The sequence below is a fragment of the Anabas testudineus genome, chromosome 19, assembly GCF_900324465.2.
Source record: "Anabas testudineus chromosome 19, fAnaTes1.2, whole genome shotgun sequence".
In the NCBI taxonomy this organism is placed as follows: Eukaryota; Metazoa; Chordata; class Actinopteri; order Anabantiformes; family Anabantidae; genus Anabas; species Anabas testudineus.
Window position 1 is genome coordinate 4,694,690 of NC_046628.1, and position 11,982 is coordinate 4,706,671.

The 11,982-nt window shown below is 40.3% G+C and overlaps 1 protein-coding gene across 4 annotated transcripts in view; it reads right to left on the reverse strand.

The window, feature by feature from the left end:
• Positions 1 to 9,447, reverse strand: part of abcc3 (ATP-binding cassette, sub-family C (CFTR/MRP), member 3) — a 36,758-nt gene extending 27,311 nt beyond the window's left edge. For all 4 annotated transcript variants that reach the window (XR_003298263.1, XM_026350558.1, XM_026350559.1 and 1 more), the window contains exon 1: positions 9,112 to 9,447. Coding sequence is in view for 3 of the 4 variants with exons in the window: in XM_026350558.1 (XP_026206343.1) it covers positions 9,112 to 9,147 (36 nt within the window). In the remaining variant the exon portion in view is untranslated. The remainder of the gene's footprint in view (positions 1 to 9,111) is intronic.
• Between the last annotated feature and the right edge of the window lie 2,535 nt (positions 9,448 to 11,982).

Genomic DNA, 11,982 nt, shown 5'->3' on the forward strand with positions numbered 1-11,982 from the left:
GATGCATCCAGGCCCAAAAATGACTACACAGTAAATAGAATAAACACTTTTTATCAAAACATATGAGCCGCTTAGCTTTTTTTTTTCCATTTTACAGTAGCAAGCCTGGAATTTGATTGCTTCCAAATGAATACTTGCCCTTTAAAATACAGAAACATGGAAAGACTCACATAGTGATGATATTGCATAATTGCTTACAACTGATACTGCTCACCAAATAGATAAAGAGCTGAATACTCAGGATAGTAATAGTAAAGTCTTATTAAATGTGTTATTAATAATAAATACGTAATTATTAAATATTTAAAGAAATGCTCATGGGTACAGAGGCAATCTCATCAAGGGAAAAGGTATGAAAACTGTATTTACTCCCAAATGAACCCCTTTAGTTTACCTGAGGTGCTACACTAGAGCCAAACCAGACATATTAAAATTTGCCTGCACTATAGAGTTTTTCGATGTAGTAGCTTCTCTGGTTTTTGCATTGCAAATGTGTGCACAACACAACTTCTTTGCCATTTTAGCTTCATCCTGGTCAACACGAGTTGCACGGGGGCAGCCAAAAGCACATGATTCACCTCCATACTGAATGTAATCCAGTCTCAGTCAGAATGAAACACAATGCTGAAAGGTAAATGTCAAATTTAAAAGCATTCAGTTATCTTCCCTACTCACTGGGGAAATGACAGTGAGTAAATACCATGTTTAATGACTGACCATACTGCACAATGGCTTTCTCTTTGCTCACAAGCACTGAATGTACATAAGACGGGTTTAATTAGTTTCAGCTATGGTGCCTCACCTTTCACATGCACGTCAGTTTTCAAGACAATTGGGAACATTTTGTTACATTTGTCTATGGATATTAAAACTTGGTCTGTTCAATCGCAAGTGAAAACCTACTGAACAGAAAATAGTTTTGTCTGATGAATCTATGGTTTGTAAGCTCTTTGACTGCTATGAAAGAATGTGTGTTTTTTTTATAAACACATTTCTGGACCAGAGGCAGTTTTCTTCTGGTGCTTACCAAAGCTATCCAACGTGAAACTGAACATTTTGCACATTGAGCCCTTAAAAAGCTTGTGCTAAATGCTCAATGTTGAGCCTAATATACTTCACACACCTGTAGGGGGTTATCACTATGCTTGAGAACTGAGATGAAAAGCGTGAGCCGCTTTACGATAACAGCCATCCAACATAAATGTTTCTCTTAAGTGGGGAAAATTTTACAACACATGATAAGGGAGTCCGAAACAAACCGACTATGAGACAGAACAGACAGTGGTTACCTAAAGGTCTGACACTTTCCTCCGCTGCGAATCTCAGCCTTTATCACTCGTGGGGCTGTTGCATAGCACCTAGTTATCCCAGGTTGGTTTCAGAGGCACAGGGAAATAAAGGTAACACGTGACTTTATAAAAGCTGTACGCGGCTTGTACGCGTTCCTTTTCAGTGACTTGACGTTATCTGTAGTCATGGCTGCAAAAGACATGAATCATTCAACACATCCTTGGCTTTGAGAATTTTGCATTGTACACTTCTGTCCTGCATCATTCAAGTTAAAAAAAAAATGAGCTCCACTACATAAACCTGTCTAATTTCCAGTGTCTGTGAGCAGTCTGCATGTCTGATGTCCCATCAGAATAACAGAGCACAAAGAAAAACTTTTGAGTATGTACATTAAGGCTAAAACACCATATTTGGCAATATCTGCACTCTTGGATATATCCTGGATGAAATCCAAAACATACTGTATGCAGTGAATAGGTCTATGGATGTTATGCCACAGAACGCTATAAGCCTTTAGTAAGTGGACATTATAGAGAATGATTGACTGAGAGCATTAGTGGTAAAGCTGTTAGCATCAAGCTGCCGCCAAGTCAAAAACATTTCAGTAAATCTTACAGACAAAACTTAATTTCCACATGTGCATACATCAGTGCTTCACACATAAGTTATTTGTACATTATAGGCCAACAACAGCACTACTGAGCAAACCACCAGTGTCAATAACATAGGTACAAGTGTATATTCTTTATAGAGTCATCTGTAATGTCAATTACATAATCCTACTGTTTGCTATCTAGATCTTTTCTACTATTTATTAATACAAGAGAGAATAAAATATTGCTGTAGTGATAAAATGTGAAAACTCCTTTGTCATTATATGACGTGTGTTGGCTCTTTGGTATGCTTTAAACCTCTTCCTACAGGACTTCCTGGCTCGCATAGCAAGTGTTTTTATCAGAACCTGTAACAACATGCCCACATCAAGACAGCTCCTTGTATTTTGTAATACAGAGGTAACTTCAGTCGAAACCTAGCCACAAACTTGTCAAGTTGCCAGAAGCATAAGTCCAGCGTCAATGCTGCATAACCTCTGCTGGGTGTGGAAGGAGGCAAACCTGCTAAAGCAACAGTTAAAGGCAATAATATGTGGACTGTGTCTGTCAGTTCATTTGTTTTTCTGTCAAGATGCCAAGAGCAGATTAACATAGCTTTTAGAGTATAAATAAGTCCTGTTTTTTCAATCTGACCTCAGTGAGAAAACACAATTTCCCTGTGTCTGCTTCACAGTAAATGTATTCCCAAAGATCACAGGTGGAAATTTCTTAATGTGAAGCAGCAGTAGGTGAACTTGCTCATTTTAATGACCAGTGCCACGTCACAGCTACAAATTCAGTCAGGGTATAGGGAAGTAGATCAGAAAGCAGTGGAGCTGAAATCAGCTGGAAGAGGAACAAACCTCCAAAACTACACTCGTGTGTTGCACAAGATAAAAATAGCTATACCGTATGAAACTGCTGCTTTCTTTGCCTGAAGGATTAATCAAGGCTAACGCAAAGATATAGCTTTACAGTGAGGCCACATTAAAGTAGTGTCCGTCAAATAGTCACTTTCCAATTCACCCGCATTATACATATATAAATGCTTAACATGTGGTGGGAGTGATGACTTCACTAATGTTTTCTAGTGCATTTAGAGGTTGGAGAAAATAAAGTGCAGCAGGCTCTCCATCTGTTGTCCGTTAAGAATGAAAAGCTGTCGAGTGGTATGAATGGAAGGCGGACAACAGTAAAGACAGGAGGACAGGAACTGCTGCTGGACATGAAAACAGCAGCAGTGTTATTTACAGGGCTGTGTTCATCATAGTTTAACACTATTGGATTCCCTAAATACAGATATTAGGACTGGCATTCCTGCTCATTGTGGAGAAAGGTTGGGGGGAATTTGCTGTCGTACTTGATCTTGACAGCCAATAAAACTGTTACAGAACATACAGGAAGTGACTCAGACTGTGCAGACTGTAGGTTAATAAATCACAGATTTGCCTGCTGTAAAACTAACTGTAAATAAGGAACTACACACATTTGAAAATTTTCAACATATTTTTAGTTTTTCTAACATTTCTGCACATCATGTTGGAATACTGACACTTTTTTAGCAACATTATTTAGGTTCTCACATTCTGGGGTGAAAATTGGGCCATTTCACAATTCTCAATTCCTGGTTTTTTACTTGCTAAGCAGTCTTTCAGTTCAGGAAATGGCTACTACAGATGGGGATTTTCTGTGAAAATATTAAATGTTACAAACAATGTTTGGATAGGAAGTGGTTGAATTGAGTTAGGAGTTAGCATACCTAATTCATTATTAAATGATACCATGTTGTCAGTATTTAACTTTAACTTCAGACTTATTAAGAAAATCAGCCTTTAACTTTACTGGGATCTAAAATTACTTTATATTTCATTCTAGTAATTACATTCAAAAGTAAAGGTACTATATATTTAGTGATGACTGAGCTGTAGATTTGTTATTTTATTTATTTATTCAGTAATCACCAGTGCAAAGGTTTGTCTACAGTGAGATTTTTCATTCAAGGCTTTAATCTACTAGCTACAGTGATAGATACTGTAACTACTGTATCTCTGCGTCAATATCTCTGCATTACACTATCTTAATTGGAGATAAAGATAACACACCTTACTAACTACACATTAACTACTGGGAAACATTAAACTCTTTCACCAACCACCCTTTGTCACCCTGACTGTAACTCAATTACAACAATTTCCTCTTTTTCACTTTCAATTCAATTTCAGCACTTAGCCTGAACTAATGAAGGCCAACTACTCTTTACACTTCACTACAGTCTGTAAAAATGGTGCACGAGGTGAACTCTGCTCCTCCTGTCTGGCTTTACTTTCAATGCACAACTGTAATCAAAGCTGCTCCTGACAGATTTAATTGTTGCTATACAATGCTGCTGATAAACAGGCTTTGGATCAGCCTGTTAGTGAGTGTACTGTACGTCACAATCTGCTTCTGCTACAGCTTTTTATACTCCTTTTGTGTTTTTACACATGGTCAATACATGTGTTTACTTCTTGATGTGAGCATGTGTTACAGGCAACGTTTACATTAGGGGGATGACAGTGTAATCAATATTACATAGCAGCGGGTTAGAAGCTCCGGTGCTTGAGCAATGGATACACTTCAAAAACACCAGCAGTCACTGTACATCAAAGATCAAAGGCATAATGTTTAGGTTTTCTCCATTTTGGAATAAATTATTGGCATCTCTGTGAACATGCACATTTTTTAATGTGTAGCCTTTGGGCTTCGAAAAACTGTGCCATTAAAACTAATTCCATTAAAACTTGTTCTAGGGTCAAAACAACATTTAGTTAGAACTAGGGTCTGGTTGAATAATGACTGAGATTAACAAGAAAGCAATATAACATAGTTTTTCTGTAAAGCATTTGCCATTCATTAACACCATTCTGACGACAAGAACTACAACTGAGTCAAACAAAGTCAACATGTCCAAATGTCTGTGTGTAATCTTACCAAACCTCATGCAACAAGGAGTCATGAAAGGTTCATGGTGCCAATGCAGGAACTGACATCAATAAAGCAAAGACATGATGCAACCCAGTCAATTTTTTTAATTTTAACAAGTTAACTCTTTTAGTTGTTGATGTGTAAATCCATTGATAAGACTATCTCCTCTCATTCTCATCCTCTCAAAGGTTGCTTTAAGCTAATCCTCCAAAGCGTGAACAGTAAATATGGGTCCAGCATTACACGCTTGTGGAAGCACGTACAAAAGCACTGTTACTGGAAAACATCAGTTCACAAACACTGATTTATCTTAGTATTATGTGATTGAGTTACTAGATTGCCAGAAAATACATACATTTTTCTAATTTCTCTGAATTGTTGATTGACAAAAGGTGTTTCCCACTGAACTGGATTATACTTGTTGGCAGAAGAAGCCCTCTCTCAGAGTTCAGAGGTGTTTTAGAGTGATATCTCTTACCGCGTACAGACAACCAGACAAACGCTTAGCTACACTGTATTGAAGCCTGTCTCTCCACCAATTTGGGGAAAGCACACAGACCAATGAGTTTGACCCTCTGGTTAATGGATCACGGATGGTGTTGTTCTTTTGGACAGATAAAAAAATGGCCAACCCAAGTAATTGTGTGGGACTACACTGCCATGCTCAAGGCAGATCGTATTAACCTGTTTGCTTGTGTCATTTGAGGAGCTTTTAGCCCACACTGCCATGACGAAACCACCGTATGGACCAATCTCAAGAGCTTTGAGGAACTGAGTTGTTTAAAAAATGATTAAGACCATGCCACCAGACTTTTCCTCTGGCTTGATATTACTCCAAGGACTGGCTTTTTTTCTAGGTCATCTAAGGTGACTACAAATGACCGCTGGTGTTTACATACACTTCAAACTAACTAGAGGCCGTTGTAATCTCCTACCACTCTTTACACTCAATTGTGCGTGCTCAGTGTGGGTCAAGTTAAATGCAAAGACCTGGTCAAGGACTTATTGATAATCCCATTGTTCATAAATGGTGCTGTATGTAACATGCACATTTATCTTTAGCTGGAAACAAGATATGTATGTGCAATATTAGCACATTTAACTCCTCTTTGTTTTTTTTGTTTGTTTGTATGTTTTTGGTGGAATTTAATACTAGTCATCAAATATCATAACCTTGACAAGATCAACATTGATTTTATCCTCAAGTATAGTCATTTGTTTGTTGAAACTGACATTTGTGTTAAATCAGTGTTCCTCAAACTATAAGGCCATGTAACGTAATGAATACATCAAATGTGTAAATCCTGAAAATGGTGTTTTCACTGTTCTTTATTGTTTGTGACTGAATCAAAAGCTGAGCTTAAGTTTTCACACATTAGGTCTGCAAATAATTCAATTTTTTATTGTATTAAAAAATATATAGATTTATTATAATTTTAAAAAAAAGTATTTTACAGCTGCTCAAGTATATCTGGCCAGCTGTTTTGTTTGAATGTGTTCAAGAGGACAATGCCAGCCATGACCCATTAACTAGAGGACTCTTTCCCCTGCTGTACCTGCAGGAATCTATATCCAAGAATTCTCAAAACTGAGTCAGACGTCCTCTCCAGTAAAATCTTCAGCTGATCTTGCATCAGTTTTAGAATCTTCCGTTCAAATGTCCATTTATAAACAAATCAGGACTCATTTTTAGTTCAGAATTGGGACCTTCAGTCTCATCATCTGCACCATGGCAACCGAATGCCAAAGAGGTAAAACACAGTGCAAGTTGTGCCTCTGCTTGGCCGGAAAGAGGGAAAGAGGTCAGTCACACTAATACAATTATATGTAATGTTAAAAAATAGGGATGCGCCAGTCTGACTTCTTCAGTTCAGATATTGATACCTGAATTCTGTGTATCGCTTAATTCCTGATACGGATTCAATCAGAATGTTGCCTCGTGGACGACAATGTAGGCATCAGCCTTGACATAAACACCACATAAACACGACTTTCCTGACTTTTTAAGACTAAATGTAACACATAAGTAAATGTACTGATATTTCTTATTTAAAAAATATTATATATAATAATTTATTATGTATTATTGGTCATACTGTCTCCTTTTGTTTTGTTCAGCAACAGGCACTTGGCGTGTTCTTTAGCATGATGCCTTTGGAGGTGCATGTTTAAGTCTCAAAGCATTTCCTTTGCAGATATCACAAGTAACTATCAAACTTGTCAGCGTGGCAAGCATGAAATGCGTCCATACAACTGAATCTTTAGCTCTCTCCATACTGTTCTTATGGGTCAGGTCTACTGGTGTGCTGCAAGTGCTACCGATGTATATTATAAGGGCACATCACAAACACAGAACTGAAGAGAATGCTCCATGGATCAGCTCATATGGACTGGCTCCATTATCCCATCTACACGGGCCATACGGATCTGATAATGGGGTCAATGTATCCATTAACCGATCTAGCCCTTTAAGCAATATTGTGGGCTGATTATCAGATATTAATGTTGGATCGGTAAATCCCTATTCAAACATCACTGTTGGAGCCCCTATGTGCACTCGACTTGTCTTTTCCAGCTTGATAAGTTGTTTTTAGCTCTTCTGATGACACAATACTTAAGAAAAAACTACTTAGTGACTAACAGCAGAAGGTCAGATGTTTATGTTGCCATGTGTGCAGGATGTTTAAACACACACGCAATAACAACTTTATAAGTTTATAATGTGTCACTGTTGTGTTTACAGTTTGTTTCACATCCCACAAGTTGCCAAAAAACTGTTAGTTTAGGATTTTTGGAGCTTTACATTTGCTGTCCAATGCTTCACCAACAACGGTGTCTGGGGGAGAACAAGAAGTCTTCCGACCTCCAAGAAGCTGTCACAAGAAATATTTGATTCTTATACTGTGAAGCACCTGCAGACATATGACATACAGAGAAGTGAAAAGGAAAGCTTCATTTATGAATCTTTGTTGAATCTATGCAGAGTCTACACTGTAGGCTTTTACTTAACATTTTTTTAGTACATTATTGTTCCAAGAAATACATAATACATAACAGGTTACATACTGAACATACTGAAGGATGTAATCCATGTTTAATGTTAGATGCAAACATTTGGCTTGTAAATATTTGCTTTTATGAGACGTAAGACAATGTTAATCGCATATTTTATTATGTTTATGTGTTTTATTTGCTGTGCATACATGAAGTATTTTTGTCCTGTGGTTACCACAGACACAGTTCTATAAACAGAACTCCTCATTGCCACACTGACATAAATACGACCCTCTGTGATTTATCAATGACCTCTCAAGGCAGCATTTGAAATATTAAAACCGGCATGTTCAAGGTAAGATCAAAAGAATAAATCTATGTATGGGACAGTACGGTGGACTGTAGGAGCTGCTGTCACCGCATCTCTTATGGGCGTACGAATAGAGGGCTGCAACAACCCAGCACCATGACAGCTTGCATTGGTTTTATTATTGTGCAAGATCAAATCCAAATGACTATTTCCGGGAGTGAAAATGACACTAGGCGTGACCCCTGCTACAACTAACAGTGTGCCATCAGCCAGGCAAAGTCAATGCTACTGTGGATCTCTGTAGTGAAGCTCCTACAGTATCTCAGTTAAAAGGCAATGGCATATATTACATCTAGGACCAGACCCTACTGAGCAGTAATGACCTTGTCCTACTGCAGACTATGGTATTTCCCCATCTCCTATAATGTTCATGAAAACAATACTCTGTGGGCATTAACGTGATCATTCGTGTCTCGTCTGATATCTGTGTGAGGTGACTTATCTCAGGCCTACAGCATGTGATTTTATCACCATGCACTAATAATCCTAATGGGACTATCGTGTGTCTAACAGGCTCTCCATTAGCTACTTCCTTCTCCATGCATGATATTGCCATCACTTTAATATCCCTACAGGGACCCAGCTGCTGCTGACTCCGACACGGGCCTCATCTGGACCTGAATGCTGCAAACACTACACTAAGTTTGAGCTCAACTTGCTCGTTTGTGCACTTCCTCGAAGTAAAGGTGTCAAAAACGAGAGCTCGCACGTCAACGGGACATCGACTGGGAGTTGGAGCAGTAGTTCGCTGTTAGCTAGGTGGCGTTTTATCAGAGGACACGGACGAACAGCCGCTGTCCGACCTCGGCAGGTAGCAGGAGGAGTGGACACAGGGCTAATGGGTTTCTAACACGGTTCAAGCGGGAGTTGACACCGACCGGCGACGGAAAATGTACTCACCCAGAAGGGGAGCTCTGGTCCGCAGAGCCGCTCCATCTCCGTCGCGGCGGGAGACCGGGAAGAGCCGGAGAGCCCCGCGTCCCCTCGACAGGTCGAGCCCTTGTTCTCGCCGCGCTGCTTCCCCCTGATGTGTCGTGCGAGGAGACGCTCGCTGTCCGTCACATACCTCACACACACACACACACACACACACACACACACACACACACACTCTCTCAGGTGCGTGACGCCACCGCGGAGCCGCTTCCTTCAGCGTGCGTGGACCGACCCGCGTCGGAGGACCAGTCGCGGTGCGAGAAGCGGAGTGTCAAGTCGCCCGAGCGGAGACGGCTTTCTGCGGGGGAGGAGGGCGGCGTGAAGACGGGGCAGGGCTGCTCGCTGCGCCCCGCCCACCGCTCCCCGGCTGCCCGCCTCCCTCCCTCCGGCCCCGGACACGCGCAGCTGCTTCTCACGGAGCCCACCAGCGGTCAGAGATGCTGACATGTCCCAGTGGACAGATTGAAGTTGTCCTCACTGTGGTCAAAGTGTCAGTTCAGACGGAGAGGGTGTTAGGTTGGTTAAAGATAAACACGCTCCTAAGGACTGAGCTCAGGCGAACAAAGTCTAGATGTGATATTAAACACACTCTTCACCCTGCCTAATCCAGTCCGTGGCCTTCTGACCTGGTTTGCTTGGAGGCTTTGGACTCAGGAATCACCATTTAACCTAAACATTTAATAAGTAACTTCAGCGCAGTGATCCATCCTTACAGGCACCAGTTGATCTGCAGAAACAAGAGGTTGGAATGAATCCTCTTAAACCACGTAAGCCACTCCTCATCACAAGGAAACTGAACTGTATGTGCAAAAGTGCAATACAGTAAATGTAAAGTAAAGTCTAAATAGTGTTTCATCCGCATGGATGTCTCCCACAACAGCAATCTAACTCTACACACTATACACACACAGAGCTCTATACACTGCACTAACTACAACTCTATTAGTATCTGAATAACTCTTTGTAGTATCATTCTAGAAAATTAGAGCCCAAACTGAAGAGTGAAACAGTCCAGTGCTAAAGAAGCTGGGCGCTCCATGCTAAAGGTCTCTGTATGCTCCACGTTTTTTTTAATAACTCTCTCTATTACCTAAAATGTATTCTAAAGGATGTTTTGGTTGAGGCTGCACTCGTTTGCCCTTGTAGAAGTGTTATATTATATATGTGCCGGAGATAAGGAACTTGGAGATACTGCGCTTCCAACTTCTCAGTAATCTTTGAGATGTGTGGTGGCAGCTTCTGACCACAAAACATCAGATAAAACTTAAAGCACCATCATCTCACACTGAAGGCGCTTCAACACAAAGCAGTAGAGAGAGAGAGAGAGAGAGAGGCAACTTCTCCAAATCTGCCTTCATGACAGCACTAACTTCAACTATTTTGCGCTGGAATCCCTGCTTTATGAGCTGCACTCAGCAACTATGCTAAGTCTCCCGGCCTCGAGGTATCACTGCTCCAGCAGGTGATCTGATTACCAGATAAGCCCTTCTGTTCGCTGCCTACATTCCAAGAAGAGCTGACCTTGCCCCACAGGCAGATGCTTCTGTGTCCACAATTAGTTGGATAATCTTTCTGATGTAGCGCAGGTAAATAAAGCCACTCAGCAGAGGAGCTGCCGAGTACGAACGCACCATGACATGTGGGGGAAGCCCTGTATTTTACGCCGCGGGAGCTGTCACAAGTGATCAGGCGTCAACAGCATCACCTTATGAAAGTAGGGCCTGTAAGCCCTGGTTCACTGGGTGGTGAGGTTAAGCACACTATAGATCCCCATGTGGGAAATTCAGATTTTACAGCAGAATCAATATATATATATATATATATATATATATATATAAAGAAAAAACTACACATAAGACATACATTATAGTCACATACACAGTGTCAAAGTAATAAAACTAGTACTACGACTATCTGTAGTCTTGTGAGGTCTTGAGAAAGGACTATGTTGGTGCCACTGTATTAATGCATAAGCATAATAAAATGCAGTGAACAACTGTAAAACAATGTGATAATCATAAAAATTATTATTATCCCATTGTTTTTCTTGTTTTTGGTGACATGTGAGAGCTTCTCCATTCAAAGTGTTATTAGAGCAAAGCACGCCCTCTAGCGGTCAATCCAGTACACAAATAGATCAGCATTATGTGTAACTTGATGGGCAGTAGACATTGTTATAAGACAAGTTATCTCAACAGTATTAACATTAGATGTAGTCCTAACATTACCTTATGTCGTACTTAAACCATTTACCTATAGTAAAGCAGTACTCCACTGAAATCAAAACTCCCTTACACCATGCAGACATTGACTTGAAGGGACAATCCAGTATTACTCAACCTGTGGAAGCAGCTGTGTCTTGTGTGTCTGTGGAGGAAACTTGTCAAAACAAATTCCCCGTGATAACTTCATCACAACCTGGAGCATGATGGTAGAGCACAAACCAGCAGGGAGTCTAGTGAAGCTCATAGTTTGAATTCTTATTTATTTATTTATTATTTTTATCATTATAATATTTTTTACTTTGATCTGCTTCCTATGAGGTACCACTTTTGTGAGACTAAACTGGTGCAGGACCTCTTAAGCGTTTACTATTTAGCAGCAGGCTGCTCCCTCTGAGTACCATTTGCCTTCAGATTACTGATAAGAAAAGTCCTGTTGATAGATTCATCTGCCAGCCCATTATTTCCACGTGATAAACTTCAGGTTTTACATTTGACTGTAGATTTCTTGAAATGTCACTTGGGATTTTTGCGCAGCCAGAAGGTGGAGTCATCACCGCAGTAATGTCTCTGGCTTCAGTCTGTGGGGTTCATGGTGCACATGCGGACTGGG